Here is a 24492-nt window from a genome sequence, read left to right as displayed (position 1 = left end):
TTAACTATACATTTTGTCATTTTAAGTTTTCAATGTATGAAGAGTGGTTAAATTTAAGGTCTGACACAAAATTTAAGGATTATTAATAAAAAAAGATAAATGGTATTTTAGTATAACTTTCACAAATTTAATGCAAACCAATCACTTCCTTAATATATGTGATTAGGTCAAATGTGACAATTATTTTGAAATGGAGGGGCACATTACATAGGAAGGGGATTTCTCAAAATTAAGACATTCCGATAAAATTCTTAAGTAGTGATGGGTTATTCAAAAGTGAAACGTGGTATTAATCAAAATTAAAATAAAAAATAAAAACAATATAATAATAAATCAATAGTTGCTTCACTTATGACGCTAGGGTTGTAAATGAGTCAAGTCACTCATGAGTGGTTTGGTGTTCGGTTCGATAAAAACTCGATCGTGTTCAGCTGGATTTATAAACGAGCCGAGTTTGAGCACATCGAAACTCGGCTCGAAAGCTCGTGAATAGGTCGATTATGTTGTTCATAAAAATGCTCATGAGCAAGTTTGGTTCAATTTTTTTAATAATAATATTTCTATAAAGGTGAAAATGTAAAACAATGTAGTTTTGTGTAAAATCTAGTTTTATAGGTTTCAAAACCATATAGTTTTGTGTTAAACAAATTTCAAATTAATATAATTAATGAGTTGTTCGAAACCAAAGTTCATGAACTGAATTAACGAGTTGCTTACGAGCAAAGCTTGCAATGAGCTTGTGAACAACTCGCGAGCAGCTCACGAAAAAATGTTGAGTTCGAGCTCGTCCATTTTCTGAAGAGTGGAGCCTGAGCAGGCCAAAACTCGGCTCGGCTCAATTACAGCCCCACATATCGCGTGTGAGTTTATTATGTAAATTTGGTGATAGTTTTATTTGATTTCAACATGCATGTACTTTTCATAAATCATAAACAAAAAAGCTTTGGAAAAAATGAATGAGATTTACTCGTATGTTAATTTAATAGTTTTTATTTTCGAACTGATGATTATATATAGAATAGGACAAGGTAGGTGTCAAATTTGGGCCACAACCACAAACTTTGTGACATCTAAAATAAGATAATTTCACATGGATGAATGAGATTTATTTGAACATTCATTTAATAGTTTTTATTTTTGAGCTGGCGATTATATATAGAATAGGACAGGATATGCGTGAAATTTGAACCGCAACTACAAGCTTTGTGACGTTTAAAATAAGATAACTTCACATAGATGAATGAGATTTATTCGTACATTCATTTAATAGTTTTTATTTTCGAGCTGACGTTTATATATAGGATAAGATAAAATAGGCGTCAAAATTGAATAGCAACCATAAGCTTTGTGACGTCTGAAATAAGTTACCTTCACATGATTGAATGATATTTACTCATACATTCATTTAATAGTTTTTATTTTTGAATTGACATTATATAGAATAGGATAGGATAGGCGTCAGATGTACAACCGCAAGATTTGTGACATGTAAAATAAGATAAGTCCATGTGTACAAATTTGTTCTCATGTTAATAATGTATTAATGAGGTAACTTCCCTTATATATATATATAGATTGTGACAGCTTTTTAAATGCCTAAGTAACTTAAATCAGGTGTAAAGTTATTTTTTACTAAAGAGAAATGAAAGCTTTCAAGTAAATAATAATAAATAAAACATTGAACCATAAAAATGATGATCGGAATGGATAAAATATAATGTACGGGTTGATTGATTCAGACAGAAATTTCTAATACACCAAATGTTCTCAAAAGGCTGGCTATTGCCATTTTCCAATTTCTTTCTTTCTTTTGACCTCACCTTCTCAACTGCATATATATATATATATATATATATATATATATATATATATATATATATATTATAGCTTCCAATAATTCATCTTTACATGTATCATCTTTACATTCCTAATTTTACACATCCATATTCTTCCACTTCCACTTCATTCATTTCATCTTGGATACGTTTAATTTCACTAAACATAATATCTTCACTTTATAAAACAAGTTGCTTCACTACAAGAAAGATAAATATTAATATGTAAAATTTAATAAGTAACACTTATTAAAAATATATTATTAGTATATATAATAAGGTCTACTTACTATTATATATACATATAAAAGTGAATGGTAGGGAACAGTAAAATTAGAGAATTTTTTTTAATTTTTTTCAATTTTATCCTTAAATTCAGATTGACTGTGTTACCCTTGGCATTCACTGGCAATTTTCAGCCCTGGTATACCAAAACGATGTCGTTCTCAAATAACAAGCTTCGATATTTGGGCCATGTGCTTTCTCTCTTCTTCCTTTCTCTCTCTTCTGTCTGTCTTCCCTTCTCTCTTCCATGTTGTTTCAGTGCCACAACTTTCTAGTGATTTCTCCACCGTGCTCTCTTCCGTTTTCTTTTATTGATGCTCTCCCTCACCCTTTCCCTATTCTCTACCTTTTTTTTTCATTTGTTTTCCCTTTTATTTCATCATTCATTTCCCGTTATCAGCTTGCCATCCGCCTATCATGGCGATTCAAAGTTCTCTTTCTCACTTCCCAGCTGCTACCGTCTAATACAGTGAAGGCCTCGAGTAATTCACCGCTGATGCACAATATTATATCAGTCTCTATTGGTAATTTTTCTCCGATCCAGTTTCTTCTCTCGCTTTTGGGTCTTACTAATCTGTGTTTGTTCATGGATCTTAAGGCGTGGAGAAAATTGCGATGTGACCGTTTCTTCTTCTCCTGGTGAGTAGTTCTTCCTTTATTCTTATTTTTTTCCCATTCCATTTCGTCTCCAGCTTTTTTGGCTCTTACTGATCTGTTTGTGTTCATGGCATTCATAATCCCTTCTTGCCTTTTGCTTCATACCTTTGGTATAGTTTGATCTATAATTTTTTTTTTACTTTTGTCTAACAGTTTGTCCTTGAAATACTCTATCTACAGAGAAACCCTGGGTGGAGGTCTTCAGTGCCAACCTTCCTTTCTATAGATCTACAGAGTGCAGATTTCATTTCAAAGGTTAAACATTAATTGTGTCTTAGCTCTTTTTGCCCCTTATTTATATAGATCTGTTTCAAATTGTTATAGGGTCCTTATTTTTCTGGGTTTTAGCTCTAATTCTTTCTATTTTCTCTCTTTATCATTGTTCTTTGGTTTTTCCAACTTCAATTTTTTATGAGTTCTTTATGGGTTCACCTGTTATTAGGATTAGTAATCCCAACATTAACATGGTAATAGTAATATTATCTTTATCTAATATAATAGTAAGAGTTTATGTTTTCTAATCTGCAAGTTAGTCATTTGTTCTTCCAATTTACTTCCATGTTCGAAGGTAAATTCTCATACCTGATATGGATTTTTTTTCCTTCTCCTGCATACTTTCTTCATGTGAATTTTAACAGTTATATTCCCTTACTTTCAGCTCTTGCCTCCTCTCCATGTCCCCGTCATATTATGTTCACGAGTTTGTATACAATTATCATCCTTTTGTATTATTTTCGTTGAATAGAGGTTCTGTGTTTTCTTATTCTATTAAAATTAAGTGAACTATTTTTTTTTTCAATAAAGGATATGTGCATTGAAGTCTCCCAATTCTTGATGAAGGTTTCCTGGAATTTGTTTCACAAGTTCATCAGTTCATTTCCTGAAGGTATTTTTTTTGTATTATTGTTCGTCTGTGTTTTCTTATTCTTTTGCATTTATATGATCTAAAGTTACTGATTCTAATATAGGATATGGATATCAAAGTGGTGAAATTATTGATGTAGGTGATTCTCAGATGTTATCTTTGTTTTATTCTTTTTCTATATAGAATGTATATCTATATTACATTACACTTTAGTTTTTCCAAATTCTTATATTTTTTACTCTATACTTTACGAAGGTAAAGTTTGAAAGCTATCGTTTACTCTTCTATCCCTCTCCTAATTTTGCAGTATCAGTTTTACGGTTCCACTTGCTTAATTTCAGCTTCTACCTAAATTCTCTTCATATTATGAACAGTATACAATTGGCAAGGGAAGGCTTGCCCCCAATACACCCTTGTGGTGGGACCCCTCCCCGGACCCTCGTTCAGCGGGGACGCGTAATGCGACCGGGCCGCCCTTTTATTATGAACCGAAATTCAACATCCTCTCCATGAGCTCATTGTATACTGTTCATGGTCACATGTTATGGAACTTGATTTACCAATGGTTGGATTTACTTATGATGTCATTTTCAATTTAAATATTTCTCTTCCGTTTGGATTTAGGGGTAACTTCTATATGGCTTCTTCTATATTTTTTTGTAATCCTAGCTTCTCAACCTTTTGCTTCTACTGACCACATGTTCCTCTAATCTCTAATCTTTATCAGTGTAATTTTCTTTGTTGTCTTTGTTACTTTTTTTTATCGCTTTTTCCTCATGTTTTGCAATTTTAATTGTTTATTTAAAGAAGAGAATATCACAATGAATAGTCAGTAAATTAAAGCTTAACAAGTCCGAATGGCAGCTTCTTTCTTTATAGAGAAAATTTGTGTGTCTGTCCTTCCCGCTGAACTGAGTGACCTCTCCCTCTTCTATTAACTTTTAGCTTTTTATTTGATGTTTTTAAATATTTTTTTACTGTATGGATTTTGGGGAAATTGAGGTTGCCATGAGGATTAACAGTTACTTAGTTAACTTTATAGCCGCCACTAAATAATCTTCTTCCCAATTTCCAAATTGCTTCCTATGATTTTTCATTAACAGTTTCTTCATGTTAAAATTGTTCATGTGGTTATTTGTATCTTCCTATAAGTATAATTGTATGTGGCCCTTATCATGTTTCAGACTTTTTTGGTTCTAATGTAGACCTCGAAGATTTGTATGATCCGTTCTTCACTTTGTGTTATGATAGGGGTCAAAAACCCCTATCTTTGGGTACGGTTTTAGGACGGCTTTTAGCATTATTTAGTTAAATAAGCGAGCATTTCTTGCATTTAAATGCTTTTGTGTGAGTTAGTTAGGAATTGGAAACGTTTTATTTATTTTTCGTTGTTTAGGCTCGTTTTATGACCAATTTAGGCAATTACGACCAAAATAGCATGCATAGTATAATTCCGTTATCTTTTGAAGCCAATTGGTCCGTCAAAAGTCGCACCAAACGAAGCGTTTGCTCAAAATAAGCGATTGGCGGGTCAATTTAGCCTTTGGACTAATGTTATCTGGAGTTTCTGTACATGCGCAGGTATAAGTTCGGACGAAAAAGGTATCGACGGCAGTCAGCAAGCACACGGGGGTATACCGGGCAAGAGTGCTCGACGAGCGGGCCTCCGTAGGCCATGCCTGCTCGCCGAGCAGGCCACTAGAGGCCTGCTCGGGCGAGCAGGATGCCTGCTCGCCGAGCAGGCCACCAGAGGCCTGCTCGCCGAGCAGGGCGCTGCTCGTCGCGAGTAGCGCCTGCTCGCCGAGCAGCTCGCCCTGCTCGGCGAGCAGACCTGCGGGAATTGGTCAAAAAGACCAATTCCGCCCCCACGATGCCACGACGGACCCCACGACTTCCTACCTGCATAAGGACACGAAAATAGGTCAAAAAGAGGGCCGAGCCACGCCTATAAATAGAGTTTTTCCAATGTAAATTAGTATCTTTTATCTTTGTAATTTTCTTAGCTTTTCATCTTGAGAAATCCTCTCCACCTCCTCCATATCCTTCAAACCTCCATTGAAGACACCTCTGAAGCTCCGTTCACCGAGGATTCCTCAAGCTCCATCCTTAAGTCCTAGGAAGACGCCTGCATTGGTAGACAGGTTCCCTGAAAGGGATTTTTCTTCTTTTATATTCTGTCTAGCCTCTGATACATGTTATGAATCCTAGGCTCATTGTAACTTCGTGACAATACTTTCATCTTTGATATATATTATAGTTCTTGTTCATTCAATTGTTTTAATGCTTTAATCTTTGTCTTACGCTTCGTTTGATTGGTTTAACTCATTCGATAATCCCAAAATCAAGTTGGCACATATTGCGAGCTGAATCTGACCTAGTCAGTGCCTATAGGATTGACGACCCTATAGAAGATTAAGCCCAAATTGCTGAGCCTTAGAGCTAGTTTCGGCCTTACAAGGGAATCACGAACTAGGGACTTTAGGAGGATAGGTCGGGTTAATCGCCTCGGACACAAGTGACTTAGGTTTTAATTCAAGTGCTTAAACAATCTATTCTCATTATCATCGTATCCCTTCATGTTCCTTGGGATAATTGCATTGGTAAAAGATCACTTAGGAGTAGTTTAACTTAATTAGGGGTAGAGTAACTTAATTAGGCATAGAATAACTTAGTTAGAATCAGATAACTTAGCTAGGAATAGTATAATTCAACCTAGGAGTAGATTAACTTAGAAAAACCAACTCAAAACCCCCTAAGCCTAGATAACACCTGAAACCAAGTAACTCGATACTTGCAGAAATAAATCCTGTGGACGATAACCTGGACTTAACTAGAAATTTATTACTTGATAACGATGGGGTACACTTATCCCTTAGTGAGTCTTCATCCCAACTTAGGTGAAGGCGAGGCCTGCTCGGCGAGCAGGCCACCAGGGGCCTGCTCGGGCGAGCAGGATGCCTGCTCACCGAGCAGGCCTGCTCGGGTGAGCAGGATGCCTGCTCGCCGAGCAGGGCGCTGCTCGTCGCGAGTAGACCTGCGGGAATTGGTCAAAAAGACCAATTCCGCCCCCACGATGCCACGACGGACCCCACGACTTCCTACCTGCATAAGGACACGAAAATAGGTCAAAAAGAGGGCCGAGCCACGCCTATAAATAGAGTTTTTCCAATGTAAATTAATATCTTTTATCTTTGTAATTTTCTTAGCTTTTCATCTTGAGAAATCCTCTCCACCTCCTCCATATCCTTCAAACCTCAATTGAAGACACCTCCGAAGCTCCGTTCACCGAGGATTGCTCAAGCTCCATCCTTAAGTCCTAGGAAGACGCCTGCATTGGTAGACAGGTTCCCTGAAAGGGATTTTTCTTCTTTTATATTCTGTCTAGCCTCTGATACATGTTATGAATCCTAGGCTCATTGTAACTTCGTGACAATACTTTCATTTTTGATATATATTATAGTTCTTGTTCATTCAATTGTTTTAATGCTTTAATCTTTGTCTTACGCTTCGTCTGATTAGTTTAACTCATTCGATAATCCCAAAATCAAGTTGGCACATATTGTGAGCTGAATCTGACCTAGTCAGTGCCTATAGGATTGACGATCCTATAGAAGATTAAGCCCAAATTGCTGAGCCTTAGAGCTAGTTTTGGCCTTACAAGGGAATCACGAACTAGGGAATTTAGGAGGATAGGTCGGGTTAATCGCCTCGAACACAAGTGACTTAGGTTTTAATTCAATTGTTTAAACAATCTATTCTCATTATCATCGTATCCCTTCATGTTCCTTCAGATAATTGCATTGGTAAAAGATCACTTAGGAGTAGTTTAACTTAATTAGGGGTAGAGTAACTTGATTAGGCATAGAATAACTTAGTTAGAATCAGATAACTTAGCTAGGAATAGTATAATTCAACCTAGGAGTAGATTAACTTAGAAAAACCAACTCAAAACCCCCTAAGCCTAGATAACACCTGAAACCAAGTAACTCGATACTTGCAGAAATAAATCCTGTGGACGATAACCATGACTTAACCAGAAATTTATTACTTGATAACGATGGGGTACACTTATCCCTTAGTGAGTCTTCATCCCAACTTAGGTGAAGGCGAGGCCTGCTCGGGCGAGCAGGATGCCTGCTCACCGAGCAGGGCGCTGCTCGTCGCGAGTAGCGCCTGCTCGCCGAGCAGCTCGCCCTGCTCGGCGAGCAGACCTGCGGGAATTGGTCAAAAAGACCAATTCCGCCCCCACGATGCCACGACGGACCCCACGACTTCCTACCTGCATAAGGACACGAAAATAGGTCAAAAAGAAGGCCGAGCCACGCCTATAAATAGAGTTTTTCCAATGTAAATTAATATCTTTTATCTTTGTAATTTTCTTAGCTTTTCATCTTGAGAAATCCTCTCCACCTCCTCCATATCCTTCAAACCTCAATTGAAGACACCTCCGAAGCTCCGTTCACCGAGGATTGCTCAAGCTCCATCCTTAAGTCCTAGGAAGACGCCTGCATTGGTAGACAGGTTCCCTGAAAGGGATTTTTCTTCTTTTATATTCTGTCTAGCCTCTGATACATGTTATAAATCCTAGGCTCATTGTAACTTCGTGACAATACTTTCATTTTTGATATATATTATAGTTCTTGTTCATTCAATTGTTTTAATGCTTTAATCTTTGTCTTACGCTTCGTCTGATATGTTTAACTCATTCGATAATCCCAAAATCAAGTTGGCACATATTGTGAGCTGAATCTGACCTAGTCAGTGCCTATAGGATTGACGATCCTATAGAAGATTAAGCCCAAATTGCTGAGCCTTAGAGCTAGTTTCGGCCTTACAAGGGAATCACGAACTAGGGAATTTAGGAGGATAGGTCGGGTTAATCGCCTCGAACACTAGTGACTTAGGTTTTAATTCAATTGTTTAAACAATCTATTCTCATTATCATCGTATCCCTTCATGTTCCTTCAGATAATTGCATTGGTAAAAGATCACTTAGGAGTAGTTTAACTTAATTAGGGGTAGAGTAACTTAATTAGGCATAGAATAACTTAGTTAGAATCAGATAACTTAGTTAGGAATAGTATAATTCAACCTAGGAGTAGATTAACTTAGAAAAACCAACTCAAAACCCCCTAAGCCTAGATAACACCTGAAACCAAGTAATTCGATACTTGCAGAAATAAATCCTGTGGACGATAACCTGGACTTAACCAGAAATTTATTACTTGATAACGACGGGGTACACTTATCCCTTAGTGAGTCTTCATCCCAATTTAGGTGAAGGCGCATCAAGTTTTTGGCGCCGTTGCCGGGGATTTATTTCTTCTGAAATATCGAACCAAAGGTCGATTTGTTAGTTTAGGCATTCATTGTGAATATCCTTGTTTATATCATTCATACTTGCCTATAGCTTATACTTGTTTATATCATACTTGTTCATATTCGACTATAATTTATACTTGTATATACAAATACTTGTTGATATACTATTACTTAAATTCTGTAACATTACTTGTACTTATAAAATCGTTCTTCCAGCAACTATGGACAACAGAGCGTCAAATCCGTCCATGAACGATCTCAACACAAAAATGGATTTCCTTGTGGCTTCATACAGCCGTAATAACCAACCAAGGACACCGTTTTGCGAGAGATGCGCCAGAATCACCCCGGTAGGGTATGCCACATCAACTATTACGTACCCAGAGGTGAGAATGTAAGTTACTTGGGTAATCATCAAAGGTATAATTCTGAACCCCCAACTTACAACTATTACGATCAGGAGCATACACGATATCCACCGGCGCCCTACATGGCACCCGTGGATACCCTTCCATGTTCCCATTCTAACTCTGATTTTTATGGCAGGCAAACAGAGTGCTCAGAAGGAATAATGACCCTCTTAAGAGAGATATCCGTCCGACTAGCAGCCAACGAGGAGGCATGCAGGACCCTGAGCAACCAGCTTGCCGCAATCAGACAAGAAGAAAGGGAGTGCCAAGAGGCGTTCCTCTTACAAGAGGAGGCAATTCAAGCCATCGCTCTAAGGAGCGGCAAAGAAGTGGACACACTCGTGGCACCTCCATCGCAAACACATCTGTCACCTCAGGTAAGTAGGGAACCGGAAGTGGTAAGCAACTCCGGTCCCGCATCTGAAACTCCAGCTCCTGAAGTAGCTGTAGAAAAAGTAGTTAGGCCTTATGCACCAAAACTGCCATTTCCTCAGAAACAGAAAAAGGCCAACCTAGATAAGAAATTTGCTCGGTTTTCGGAAATCCTTAGTAGACTAGAAATCAATATTCCATTAATGGAAGCATTAGAGGAAATGCTGAACTATGCAAAATTTCTTAAAGACATGTTGTCGAAAAAGAAAAAGTTTGGGGAAAATGAGATAGTGGCTTTAACAGAACAATGCTCAGCCATAATCACCCATAAATTACCCCCCAAGCTTAAAGATCAAGGGAGCTTTACCATCCCGTGTAGGATAGGCAACATGCACATAGATAGGGCATTATGCGATTTAGGAGCAAGTATTAATCTTATGTCTTTATCAATTTTCAGGAAATAGTTGAAGATGTATTGGTGAAGGTGGACAAACTGATCTTCCCGGTCGATTTTGTGGTCCTCGACATGGAAGAAGATGACTCCGTCCCCATTCTCCTTGGGAGACCGTTCCTTGCAACCAGTAGGACACTGATAGACGTCCATGGAGGTAAATTGGTCCTAAGGGTGCAGGACAAAGAGGTAACATTTAACGTTTATGAGTCTATGAAATTTCCTCAAGAACGCTCCAAAAGTTGTAACTTTGTAGATGCGCTAATAGATGAATGTATTGAGGAAGTTGACCTTAACATGAGAAATACCTCTTTAGAACTCGGTCTAGGTGGTGAGGGATGTGAAAACTCGAATGAACCATTTGAAGATCTCCTACTTGAAAAATGTTATTGGGTCAAGGGTAGAAAAGAGGATCTCGATCGCGAGATCAAACCTAAACCCAAAACCTCGTTAGAGGAACCTCCAGAATTGGAGCTTAAGCCCTTGCCCAACAATCTGAAATATGTTTTTCTTCAACCTCCCACAGATTTACCCGTTATTATTTCTTCTTTGTTGACAGTTGAACAGGAAGAAAAATTGGTGGAGGTGTTGATGCGACATAAAGGGGCCTTTGGATGGTCAATCCACGACATCAAAGGCATCGACCCCAAAATCTGCACGCATAGGATTTTCCTTGAGGAAGAGATCAAGCCATCTGCCCAACCTCAACGACGGCTCAACTCTAACATGAAAGAGGTGGTAAAAGCCGAGGTTATAAAACTCCTCGACGCAGGTATCATCTTTCCGATTTCTGATAGCCAATGGGTAAGCCCGGTTCAATGTGTGCCCAAAAAGGGGGGGACGACGGTAATGGAGAACGAAAAGGGGGAATTAATCCCAACTAGAAAGGTTACGGGTTGGCGTGTATGCATAGATTATAAGAAATTAAACGAGGCCACCCGTAAAGACCACTTCCCTTTACCATTTATTGATCAAATTTTGGAACGGTTAGTAGGGCACGAATTTTTCTGTACTTTAGATGGGCTATCCGGCTATATGCAAATTCCTGTGGACCCTTTGGACCAAGATAAAACCATATTCACTTGTCCCTATGAGACTTTCGCATATAGGCGGATGCCTTTCGGATTATGTAATGCCCCTGCCACATTCCAACGTTGTATGATGGCTATGTTTTCTGACATGGTCGAGGAGTTCCTAGAAATTTTCATGGATGATTTTAATGTTGCAGGACCTACTTTCGACCAATGTCTTGAAAACCTGGACCGAGTCTTAGAACGTTGTGAAGACAAAAACTTGGCACTCAATTGGGAAAATTATGGTCCAAAATTGTATAGTGTTAGGACACAAGGTGTCGGGAAAGGGGATCGAGGTCGATCTGGCAAAAATTGAGGTAATTGAAAAACTGCCACCCCCTACCAATGTAAAATTGGTTAGGAGCTTTTTAGGACATGCGAGGTTTTATAGACGGTTCATAAAAGACTTTTCAAAAATCACTAAACCCCTCACTCAATTATTACTGAAAGATGCTGATTTTAATTTCAATGAAGAATGTATGCTTGCATTTAAATTACTGAAAAAGAAATTAATCGAAGCACCTATTATGGTAAGCCCGGATTGGTCCCTTCCCTTTGAGTTAATGTGCGATGCCAGTGATCTGGCTGTAGGAGCCTGTCTTGGGCAGAGGGTAGATAAGCTTTTTCGCCCAATCTTCTATGCTAGCAAAACCTTAAATGATGCACAGCAGAATTACTCAATAACTGAAAAGGAATTGCTAGCCGTAGTTTTTGCCTTTGACAAATTTAGATCTTATTTGGTGCTGTCTAAGGTAATTGTTTTTACTGATCATGCAGTCTTGAGATATCTGATGAGCAAGCAGGATGCAAAACCTAGGCTGATCCGTTGGATCTTACTACTCCAAGAATTTGACATCGAGATCAGAGATAAGAAAGGGGTGGAAAACGTGATAGCGGACCACCTATCCAGGTTAGAGTCAGATCAGCAATCCTTAGAGCATGAGGCAATCAAGGAGGTATTCCCGGATGAAACGTTATATTCGGTAAAAACTCTCCCCTGGTTTGCAGACATCGCGAACTACAAAGTCGGTAACATTCTTCCTTTTGATTTAGATGCAAACAAAAGACGTAAGTTTTTGTTTGAAAGCAAACAATATTCTGCACCGATGGCATGATTAGGAGATGTATACCTGAGGAGGAGGTAGAGTCAGTGATTAACATGTGCCACTCTAGGGAACCAGGCGACCACTTTAGGCCAGATAGGACAGTGGTAAAAATCCTCCAAAGTGGGCTTTGGTGGCCACAAATGCATAGTGATGTCAATAGTTATATTAAATACTGTGATGCATGTCAGAGAGTATGGAATATCTCTAGGAGGAATGAGATGCTTCAACAAGGCATACTCGTCTATGAGCTATTTGATGTTTGGGGCATAGACTTTATGGGACCTTTCCCTATGTCACACACCAACCAATACATTCTTGTGGCGGTTGATTATGTCTCTAAATGGGTAGAGGCCGAAGCCTTACCCACAAACGATGCTCGAGTAGTGATAAAATTCCTAAGAAAGAATATCTTTGCCAGATTTGGAACCCCCCGGACTATCATTAGTGATGGGGGATCCCATTTCTGCAATAAGCAGTTTGACACGTTGCTCCAAAAGTATGGCGTAGCCCATAGGGTCGCAACACCTTACCATCCTCAGACAAGTGGTCAGGTAGAAGTGTCAAACAGAGAGCTAAAACGTATTCTTGAGAAAACGGTGGGGAATGCTAGAAAAGATTGGAGTCTTAAACTGGACGATGCTCTGTGGGCATACCGGACAGCATTCAAGACTCCCATAGGAATGTCCCCCTACCGTTTAGTTTTCGGGAAATCTTGTCATTTGCCTGTTGAATTAGAGCACAAAGCTTATTGGGCGCTAAAATTTCTAAACTTTGACCCTAAACTTTCAGGTGACCTACGGTTAACACAACTACATGAACTGGATGAGCTCCAATACAACTCTTACGAGAATGCCAAACTGTACAAAGAACGAACCAAGAGGGTGCACGATAAAAAAAGTACAGCGGAAAACCTTCCAAAAAGGCGACCAAGTGCTGATTTATAACTCCCGATTGAGATTCTTCCCTGGCAAGCTCAAGAGTAGATGGTATGGACCATTCTCAGTTCTTGACGCACATCCCTCCGGTATGGTTGAGATTATGTTGAATGATGGAACCACCCAGAAAGTAAATGGACATCGACTCAAACTTTATCTCGGTAAAGACACTTCGGGTGTCCAAATCCTCCGTCTTCAAGATGATCAGTAAGTTGTCTTCTCCACCCTAACTCTTTACACTCGTACTTTATGATTCGTGATGCAATGTTGGAACTTATTGCATATTTTTAGTGTGAGGAGGAGGGGTAGACAAACTTACAAAAATTGTAATTGTATAAATTTTTTAATTTTTGTTGCGTCGTGTCTAGTTTAGTTTTGCGTTTTTCGGGTTTTATTTATGTTTTGCATGTTTAGGACCTAAAACCGTGAACCTCCTTCGAATCTAAACTTCGTTATTTATCCTTGAGGACTGAGAACCAAATCTAATATTGCATGACAACTAGTTTAGGTGTAGGACACAATCCTTGTATCTGTAAGAGCATGAGCTAAAGTTTGCATTTAGACCCTACTTTTGAAGAAATGCTAAAATCATTACTTAGGTAGATAACTTAAGAATTGAAGGCATGTGATGTTGAACTTGAGTTTGGGGAAAACTAGTAAACACAAAATTGAAACCCAAAGAATTGTGAGTTGAATTTGAGCCTAAGAGCGAACATCAAAAAGCTCTTTTTCTTGACATTTTTGTGTGAATGCTTTGACTTGTGGAAAGATTACAGATTTTGCACCTAATACTGTGTTGAACCTACATGCAATGATTTGAAATGATAAACGATGAATCAGCCTCATCAGAATTAACCCTTTTTCTTTACCTTGTTTTCTCTTTTTCATCCACTCTAGGAAGTCCCTTTGAGCCTATATTTTTGTAGTTTATAGATTTTTCTTTCGTTCTAACCTATTTTTGCAAACCACAACTTGGTTTGCTACTTAACCCAAAATTTTTGCAAAGCTCAAATTGAGCCTTTGTTTTCTTCTAGCGCTTTATCTTTATTTATGGCATCAAAGTAGCAAGCCAAAAGGCTAAGAAGTGAATGAGCATTACTATCCAAATGGAAAAGAAAAACAGAAAAAGAAAAGAAAAGAAAAGAGACGAACAAAAAGGGGAGAACTTCGTTCCCCAGTTCTTAAAATCAAAACGTCTCAAAGAAACAAAAAAGAAAAAAAAAGAAAAAAAAAAATTTATGAATAAAAAGCTCAGTCACTTCATATTTGCTAAAGTCATTTGAACTTTGTTTTTCTAGCGCTAGAACTATTAACCCTTGTTGTACCTTTAACCCTCTAACCACATTACAACCCAAATTCGAGGCTGTTTTTGATATCATCGGAGTCATATAGCATAGTAGAGGAACTCGGATGAACGTGCAAAATCAACGTAATCCTAAGCAAGAACATAAGCCGAGAGTAAACACTTTAGCCACCAAAATTGTGTGAATCGAGTGAACTACCTATGGTGAGGTGTTTTACTTAGCGATCCCCTCAAGCTCGTTTAATTGAACATGTGTCCTTTTGCTTAAAACTATGGCCTATGATAATTGAAATGCGGCTTTTGGATATCGTGTCTCTACTTCGTATTTCCGAATGCATGTAATTACAGATGCTCGAAATTGTGTCAAGCACCTAGTCAAACCGGGAGGTTTTCTAGCTTGCTTGTGATTGCGGGTTTAGTTTTTTTTAGTTTACTTGGGGACAAGTAAAGTTTTAAGTGCGATGAGGTTTGATAGGGGTCAAAAACCCCTATCTTTGGGTACGGTTTTAGGACGGGTTTTAGCATTATTTAGTTAATAAGCGAGCATTTCTCGCATTTAAATGCTTTTGTGTGAGTTAGTTAGGAATTGGAAACGATTTATTTATTTTTCGTTGTTTAGGCTCGTTTTATGACCAATTTAGGCAATTACGGCCAAAATAGCATGCATAGTATAATTCCGTTATCTTTTGAAGCTAATTGGTCCATCAAAAGTCGCACCAAACGAAGCGTTTGCTCAAAATAAGCGATTGGCGGGTCAATTTAGCCTTTGGACTAATGTTATCTGGAGTTTCTGTACATGCGCAGGTATAAGTTCGGACGAAAAAGGCATCGACGGCAGTCGGCAAGCACACGGGGGCATACCGGGCAAGAATGCTCGACGAGCGGGCCTCCGTAGGCCATGCCTGCTCGCCGAGCAGGCCCCTGGAGGCCTGCTTAGGCGAGCAGGATGCCTGCTCACCGAGCAGGGCGCTGCTCGTCGCGAGTAGCGCCTGCTCGCCGAGCAGCTCGCCCTGCTCGGCGAGCAGACCTGCGGGAATTGGTCAAAAAGACCAATTCCGCCCCCACGATGCCACGACGGACCCCACGACTTCCTACCTGCATAAGGACACGAAAATAGGTCAAAAAGAGGGCCGAGCCACGCCTATAAATAGAGTTTTTCCAATGTAAATTAGTATCTTTTATCTTTGTAATTTTCTTAGCTTTTCATCTTGAGAAATCCTCTCCACCTCCTCCATATCCTTCAAACCTCCATTGAAGACACCTCTGAAGCTCCGTTCACCGAGGATTCCTCAAGCTCCATCCTTAAGTCCTAGGAAGACGCCTGCATTGGTAGACAGGTTCCCTGAAAGGGATTTTTCTTCTTTTATATTCTGTCTAGCCTCTGATACATGTTATGAATCCTAGGCTCATTGTAACTTCGTGACAATACTTTCATCTTTGATATATATTATAGTTCTTGTTCATTCAATTGTTTTAATGCTTTAATCTTTGTCTTACGCTTCGTCAGATTGGTTTAACTCATTCGATAATCCCAAAATCAAGTTGGCACATATTGCGAGCTGAATCTGACCTAGTCAATGCCTATATGATTGACGACCCTATAGAAGATTAAGCCCAAATTGCTGAGCCTTAGAGCTAGTTTCGGCCTTACAAGGGAATCACAAACTAGGGACTTTAGGAGGATAGGTCGGGTTAATCGCCTCGGACACAAGTGACTTAGGTTTTAATTCAATTGCTTAAACAATCTATTCTCATTATCATCGTATCCCTTCATGTTCCTTCGGATAATTGCATTGGTAAAAGATCACTTAGGAGTAGTTTAACTTAATTAGGGGTAGAGTAACTTAATTAGGCATAGAATAACTTAGTTAGAATCAGATAACTTAGCTAGGAATAGTATAATTCAACCTAGGAGTAGATTAACTTAGAAAAACCAACTCAAAACCCCCTAAGCCTAGATAACACCTGAAACCAAGTAATTCGATACTTGCAGAAATAAATCCTGTGGACGATAACCTGGACTTAACCAGAAATTTATTACTTGATAACGACGGGTTACACTTATCCCTTAGTGAGTCTTCATCCCAACTTAGGTGAAGGCGCATCATGTTACTGGTAAGATCATTTCCAAGTTCTATGCATTTAAAGTTCTCCATTCTTTTTTCTCCAAAAAAAAAAAGTTAATTTACTGCATAAGGTTTCATCAATTCATGTCAATTAGAAAAGAGGGGAGACCCATAAAAGAAAAAAGGCTAGCTTACGGGATGTGCAACAATTAATGGTAGAGCGAAAATCACTTCTAACCAGCGAACCCTACAGTTAAGGAGGGCGAATAGTTCTTTAAGATCTCTTCAAATAGTCTCAGTTGAAGCTATGGAGCACCCCTTCAAGTTTCAGAGGGGAGACTCATAAAAGAAAAAGGTTAGCTTACGAGATAAGCTTTAGGGTCCGTGACACCAATGTCTTGTCTCGATAAAACTTTGGTAAGCCTCTGATTTCTTTATTTGTCTATTGCTTCTATTTTTTAGTTATCTGTGTAATGGTTTATGATTTATTTCACCGTAGTACAAATTATAGTTTTATTTGCATTAGTTTCAATTTCTTGATCTATATTCATTTGAATTACAATGGTTCTTTTTGTAAGAGAGTTTGTCATTTGAATTATTTCTTATATGGTTATCTACTTAATTAATCTCAATTGGATTTAGAAAATAAAAAATATGACTTCCATGAAAGCTAATGTTAAAAAATTGTTGTTAGATTTTGTTATTAAACATTTGTACTTCTCTTTAATATTCTTTTTTTGCTATTTATATGGTGTGTTCATTTGGTCATCCCTTTTCGGTTAGCAGAAGAAAACTATGCATGGAGGAAAAAGAAATAAAGGAAGAAGCTAAAAAGTAGACTATTCAAGTCACCAGAGAATAGAAAGTAAGGACTTGCATGAAGAGATGAAAGACCATGTTTGAACCATTTATGTAACTTTAAAATGTTATAGTTATTTTTGCATGTAACTTAAAATTTGTTGTATTTACTATCCAAATGAATAGTTTTCATATGCTTGATTAGTTTCAATTCATAATAATAATGTCGACCGGTTCTTTCCCGAAGTGAAACGAGGGTATCCATCTAGTCTATACTATATATAATAATAGAAACAAATAGAAATTGATGAGGATAGTTTTAAAATCTTTTTTACGAATTGTCAAAATAGTAAAAAAAGAAAATTTTAAAATATTTAATTAATAATAAATTATAATTTATAAAATAATACCGCTTAAAATAATAGGATGTATTAATTAATGATATAATAACATATTAAATTAATGAATGATATAATAACATTTTTATAATTTATAATAATACAACAAAAAAAATCGAGTTTATTAATTAATGATATAATAACAAATTTATAATAATATATAATAATACAAAAAAAATCAATATATGAGCTTTAAAAAAATCGATATATCTTCAAAAAAAAATCGATATATAAGGTGAAATAGATGGAAGCTAGGAATCAGGTTTAATCCCTTCAAATTATGTTCAACGTGATGAGAAAATTCTTTTGAAAACTTAAGACCAATATATTTCTTTTTTATATATTACTTGGAGACATTAGTTTTTACTTGTTTCAGTTGTTTCAAGAATATTGATACTGAAATGTTTATTTAACACGTATTTAAGATATATATATACAGATATAAATGTTTTTCTAAATTAAATCGTTTTATAATACTATTTTTAGATAGTACATACATATTCTAATTGTATTTATATAAAAAAAAACTCAAAAATACAAATTTAATTAATCTCTAACCAATTTTTAATGATTTTGATCGTCAAACTAACGTCTAGTGCTTTACTAAAAGAGTGTTTGGTTGGTTAAAATAGCACATAGAAATCTGAATAGGAATCAAAGATTCCTATTATTATTATTTGATTGCATATGTTTTATAAACATAAATAGTAGAATCACCCATTTCCCTCTACTCTACCTCACTCATTTTTCATTTTCCTATACTCAAGCAAAACACGTTGTTTTCATTTTCTTTTTAATTCAACATTAAAAAATCAACTTTCGATAAGCATTTTTTTTTACGATTTTATTATCTTCACATAGTTATTATTTATTATTATTAACAATAAGCTAGTTGTTTCAAAAAAAAAAAAAGCTACCTCTCCATTATCTATATTAAAGTGTATAATACATCAAATTAATAAATGAAAAGCAAATAAAGAAAAAAATATAATGAATCAGTATTTAATAATAGTAATATTATTATTATTATTATTTTATATTGATTTTGATTCTGATTATTAACAAATTAAATAACATAAAAAAATGATAAATAAATAATTATTTTAATTCTGATTCCATTATATTTCGATTCCAAAATTTGAACCACACATCCCTAATAGTAGCAACTATTTATATTATTAACACTCTTTCTCTATAATTAAGGATATAACTTGACAAAAACCTAATATGAAATAACAATAATTTGAGCATGACAGTCTTAATTTAATTTGATGGTTATAGTTAATTAGAGCTTATTACGTGATTACAATTAATTGAGATTCCAATAAGTTAAATTATATAAAAAAATTATAATAATAATTATTATTATTAAAAAGATGGGGAACTTATAGGAAATAATAAAAAAAATGTAATAATAGTGGAAGAAAAAAAGATTATGTTTTAATGTCATAGCTGGATATGCACAACTAAAGAAATGACACAAATAATGCATGAATTAGTATTTTTTAATGACATGTGGATGATGAGAACAATTCCGCACCAACCTTATACCCAACACCTTTTTCTTTTATTTATTTTTATGTATATTACATCCATATAGCAATGATATTGGCTAGTGCATATCAGTTTATACTCTTCCAATATTATTATTATAATAATTCAATAAACTCGTCTGCCTGTTTTAATCCAACGGCTGCAAATTTCTGATTAAAGTTGTATTAGTATGCTGTAACAAACAGTAAACCGGCTGCCTAATTTAATAACTGTATTTCTTCCAAAAAAATATTCAGTCAAACACCAACTTCTTTTGTTTAGTTTAGCTGACCTCTGCTTTATATCTTTTCTCAATTTTAAATTTAAATTTAAATATATTAAGTAATCACAATTTCTTCTTCAGCTAACCCATTTTTTCAGCTTCCTCATTTCTCCTTTTTCTCAAATTCCCTTCTTTTCTTTTCAATTCATTCATGGCGGTATCTCCTCAAATTTTCCCTCCCAGGAAAAGGCGGCCGTCTGCCGGAGCATTTATACCTCCCAATTTCTCCGACCACAAACTCCTTCAATCTTTACTTGTTTTATCGCAAGATATTTCCTCTCTTAAACCTCTCCAATCCCTTCTACACCGTCAATCTCTTTCAATTATCCGCAAATCCAACCTCTTAGCTATCTTATTCGATGAGCTTCTTCGGAATCCCATTTTATTTCTCGCTCCTACTCTCCTCTGTTTTGAAGAAATGTATATAGTCTTACAAAGAATCAAATTCAAATCAAATGGACCCAAGATGTGGCTTCTAATTCAAATCAAATCACTATCTAGCAGCTTTCTTGAATTAACACTTGAATTGTCAACGCTCTTGGATATTTTTCCAGTGAAAGAGATTGGATTAAGCCAAGATATTCAAGAGCTTGTGATTTTGATTAGAAAACAGTGCTTGCAGGCAGAAGTTTATTTGGATCCCAAAGATGATTATCTAAGGCGAGAGGTGTTAAATATGCTTGATCGGATCAGGAAACAGATCGTGCCTGATCATTTTAAGCTAGCAGATATATTTGATAAATTAGGATTACGGAATTCTTCCTTCTGCAAAGACGAAATCGATAGTCACGAAGATGAGCTCCAAAATCAAATTGACGACAAATCAAAATCGGAGTTGCTTGCTTTGATAGGCCTCGTGCGCTACGCTAAATGCATTCTTTACAGATCATCCATGCCATCCTCTGATCACCACCGACGAAAACCTTCAGTGGAGCTCAACATCCCCACAGACTTCCGATGCCCGATTAGCCTGGATTTGATGCGAGACCCTGTCGTTATGGCAACGGGCCAAACGTATGATCGGGAATCGATCAACCTCTGGATTGAATCAGGACACAACACCTGTCCCAAGACAGGCCAGACACTGATTCACACCAATCTCATCTCTAACTGTGCACTGAAGAATCTGATCGGCATGTGGTGTCGCGAGCAGAAAATTCCTTTTGAATCAGATGACGACAACCATAAACCCGCTGCCGTAATACAAAACAAGGCCACCATTGAAGCTACGAAAATGACGTTATCTTTTTTGGTCAACAAGTTATCTCTTAACTCGCAGTCATTTGAGATAGCCAACGACATCATTTATGAGCTTCGCGTACTAGCCAAATCAAACTCGGATAGCCGAGCATGTATGGCCGAAGCTGGAATTATACCTTTACTAGTACCTTACCTAGGGTCGGATATAGGTTTAGAAATTCCGAACCTACAGGTTAATGCCGTAACAACTATTCTTAACCTTTTTATTCTCGCACCAAACAAAACAAGGATACTGGAAACAAACGGAGCTTTAAATGGAGTTATCGAAGTGTTACGCTCTAGTGTGACATGGGAGGCAAAGGCTAACGCAGCAGCCACCATATTCAGCTTATCTGGTGACCAGTCGCATCGAAAACGGTTAGGGAGGAAGACACGTGTGATAAAGGGATTGATGGATTTGGCTAAGACAGGTAACACGTGTTCAAAAAAAGACGCTTTGATGGCAATTTTGAATTTGGCAGGAGATAGAGAGACAGTGGGAAGATTAGTGGAGGGCAGAGTGGTGGAGATGTTGAATGAAGCAGTGAATGTGCTTCCGAAAGAGGCAGTGACGATACTAGAAATGGTGGTGAAGAGAGGTGGAATAGTGGCGGTGGCAGCAGCTTATAATGCAATTAAAAAAATAAGCAAAATATTAAGGGAAGGATCAGATGGGGCAAGGGAGAGTGCAATTGCAACACTTGTTACAATGTGTAGAAAAGGAGGGTCAGACATGGTGGAAGAGTTAGCTTCTGTGTCTGGAATTGAGAGAATGATATGGGAGCTAATGGGATGTGGAACGATGAGAGCAAGAAGAAAAGCAGCCACATTATTGAGAATTATTCGACGATGGGCTGCAGGATTCGGTGGTGAATGTATGGAAACCCATAATAATAATAATAATAATAATAATAATAATAATAATAATAATAATAATAATAATAATAATACAACTACATTGAGTACCTTCTCAAGAACAACCATTGTAAGCTAGCATTAATTAATTTGTTTACCAAGTTGTAAATTTTCAAATCTTGTATTTATTTATTTATTTTTTTGAAACCACAACCTAGAAATAAATGTGTAATATGTTGTAAATTGCATTCAACATTAGTTTCAAATGATTTTTTTTTTTGTTAATCCATGAATAAAAAAAAGCTAGCACACATTTATTGCTCTAGTTATTATTTAGTACTAAAAATACATGGAATATCTTCATAAAAAAATTATGTGTTTAAAAATATCTATGGTTTTTATAAAATCAAAAGAATATATAATATTATAAAAATATATTTTTTAGTTTTTAGTTTTTTTTTTATCAGAATCATTCTTTCGGTTGCCCAACGAACATTAGTTCATGCCCGATGGGTGGGGCAACTGTTTTAGTTTTATCTTTAATATAAGAAACTTATTGCGTGGTATTATTATAACTTTATAAGGGAATAAACACTACGTAATTGTCTTTTATTATGAAAATATCAAACACATAAACTATTATCTAAATACCATAAAATCGAAACTATCATAAAATATCAGGCTCAACATATTCATATATTGCACAAGTTTTTGCATCCCAAATCCCAAGAGAGAATAAAGCTTTAGGATATGACTTAAAAGTTCATGTACTTATAGGGAAAAGTGTGATAGTGAATAACGTGAAAAGGGTGGGTCTAGTCAAGATTGTGGACATATAATTACCTATCGATTTGATCCTGATGGATTTGAGAGAGATTGATGTTATATTAGGGATGGATTGGTTAGCACAACATAAAGCAATAGTAAACTGCTATACCAAAGAGGTAGTGATGGAATCTTTTCAGTCAAACAGAAGATAATTTTTGTAGGGGAACGTCGAGTTATACCAACATGTGTCATCTCATCAAAGACATCTAAACGATTGATCTTAGAAGGATATGAAGCATATCTAGCCTATGTTATTGATCTGAACGAGACAAGTCCTAGCTTGGAGGAGATTTCAGTGATAAGAGAATTTCCAAAAGTGTCTCTTGATGACTTGTCTAGCTTACAGCCTCAACATGATGTGGATTTCTCCATTGAAACTTTGACGGGAGTTGCTCCAATTTATATTGCACCTTATAGGATGGTCTTAGTAGAATTACAGGAGTTAAAGAAGCAATTGGAGGAGCTGCTAGAAAAGGGATTCATTAATACTAAGTATTTCATCATAGGGAGCACTGGTTTTGTTTGTGACAAAATAAAGATGGAAGCATGCGACTATGCATTGACTATAGACAACTTAACAAAGTGATCGTTAAGAATAAGTATCTGTTGCCAACGATTGACGATTTTCTAGATCAATCAAAGGGAGCCATTGTTTTCTCAAAAATTGATTTGAGATATGGGTATTGGCAATTACGAATAGCATGTGCGAGTATTCCAGAGACCGTGGTTTGCACTCGGTTATAAATTTCTAGTGATGCCATTTGGGCTAACAAATGCACCAACTATATTCATGGTATTGAATCTATATATAATATAAAACGATAACGATGGAGCTGAGGTGTCAATTCCTCCTTTTTTATTGATAAAAAATATAATATAATATATAATATATTAATTTTAATTATATTATCTATAAAAATATTATTTTATCCGTACTATATTTAAGAGTTCTACTGAATTTAAATTCATCCCTAAAATCTCTCTAATTCTTTATATATATATATATATATATATATATATATATATATATATATATAGGAGGGCTCTTGTGAGAACCCTTTCTTAGGTGAGGACACTTGCTTAGGTGAGAACCACCTAAAACTACGTAGTTTTGAGTCTAAAAATTAAAAAAAAATGCTGCTGCCATGGGGGTTTGACACCTTGGACCCTTTGTTTACACTCCTTATTACTTACCACTAAGCTAATTACTTTTCTTGTGTGTTATGTCGCGCGCTGATTAATATACCACTGCACTTCTAGCTTCTATTGTTTAATATTTGACGCATGCACTTATTAATATCGATTAAATGTGCATTATAATGAATTATTAATAGAAAAAAAAGAAACGTGCATAATAATTAATTATTAATAAAAAAAATCCAAGAACATGCTCTAATTTCTTATTTATTTAATTTCTCCATATTTTTGTAATTTATGTTTTAAAATGTTAAGGACGATGTTCTAAATATTGTTTAATATTTGACGCATGCACTTATTAATATCGATTAAATATGCATAATAATGAATTATTAATAGAAAAAAAGAAATATGCATAATAATGAATTATTAATAGAAAAAAATACAAGAACATGGTCTAATTTTTTATTTAATTCCTCTATATTTTTGTAATTTATGTTATATAAGAAAATATACGTTATGTTTTTTCGAACATGAGTTATAATTTATATTATAGAACAAACACGAACTATAAAGTTTAGAACGTACGATATATTTTTTAGAACATACGTCATGTTTTTTTAGAACATGTGTTATGTTTTTTCGAACATGAGTTATAAATTATATTATAGAACAAATGAAAAAACGATCCAGATATCTACTGATTTTTTTAAAACATTATACTTAATTTTTGGAACATAA

At 36.1% G+C, this 24492-nt stretch overlaps 2 protein-coding genes across 19 annotated transcripts; both read left to right on the top strand.

Annotated features, from left to right (window-relative positions):
- Positions 1 to 2256: 2256 nt before the first annotated feature.
- On the top strand, positions 2257 to 17719 carry LOC136206780 (uncharacterized). Of its 18 annotated transcripts, XM_065997952.1 has the most exons (7): positions 2259 to 2644; positions 2719 to 2759; positions 2958 to 3032; positions 3436 to 3477; positions 3582 to 3663; positions 9181 to 9751; positions 10204 to 17097. In XM_065997952.1, exons 6-7 carry the CDS (start codon positions 9296 to 9298, stop codon positions 11584 to 11586), a joined length of 1839 nt encoding a protein of 612 aa, XP_065854024.1. In that variant the 5' UTR covers positions 2259 to 2644; positions 2719 to 2759; positions 2958 to 3032; positions 3436 to 3477; positions 3582 to 3663; positions 9181 to 9295; the 3' UTR covers positions 11587 to 17097. The 18 variants fall into 18 exon arrangements, 10 of the variants coding, with proteins under 10 accessions (XP_065854026.1, XP_065854025.1, XP_065854024.1 ...); XM_065997954.1 differs by having other exon boundaries at positions 2257 to 2759; positions 2931 to 3032; XM_065997950.1 differs by having other exon boundaries at positions 3436 to 3663.
- A 2080-nt stretch (positions 17720 to 19799) lies between these two features.
- LOC136206181 (U-box domain-containing protein 16-like) lies at positions 19800 to 22078 on the top strand. The gene has a single exon (XM_065997136.1). It carries the CDS (start codon positions 19844 to 19846, stop codon positions 21923 to 21925), a length of 2082 nt encoding a protein of 693 aa, XP_065853208.1. The 5' UTR covers positions 19800 to 19843; the 3' UTR covers positions 21926 to 22078.
- The last annotated feature ends 2414 nt before the right edge of the window (positions 22079 to 24492 follow it).

This window comes from Euphorbia lathyris, chromosome 9 (assembly GCF_963576675.1).
Source record: "Euphorbia lathyris chromosome 9, ddEupLath1.1, whole genome shotgun sequence".
Classification (NCBI taxonomy): domain Eukaryota; kingdom Viridiplantae; phylum Streptophyta; class Magnoliopsida; order Malpighiales; family Euphorbiaceae; genus Euphorbia; species Euphorbia lathyris.
This window is presented reverse-complemented; position numbering and strand designations above follow the sequence as displayed.

What these genes read in the sequence shown, in the direction of transcription:
- LOC136206780 (XM_065997954.1), top strand. Translation starts at nt 9,296, where the DNA reads ATGCGCCAGAATCACCCCGGTAGGGTATGCCACATCAACTATTACGTA. An exon ending in AAACACATCTGTCACCTCAG is followed by an intron (nt 9,752 to 10,203) that starts GTAAGTAGGGAA and finishes ATCAATTTTCAG; the next exon opens with GAAATAGTTGAAGATGTATT.
- LOC136206181 (XM_065997136.1), top strand. Translation starts at nt 19,844, where the DNA reads ATGGCGGTATCTCCTCAAATTTTCCCTCCCAGGAAAAGGCGGCCGTCT.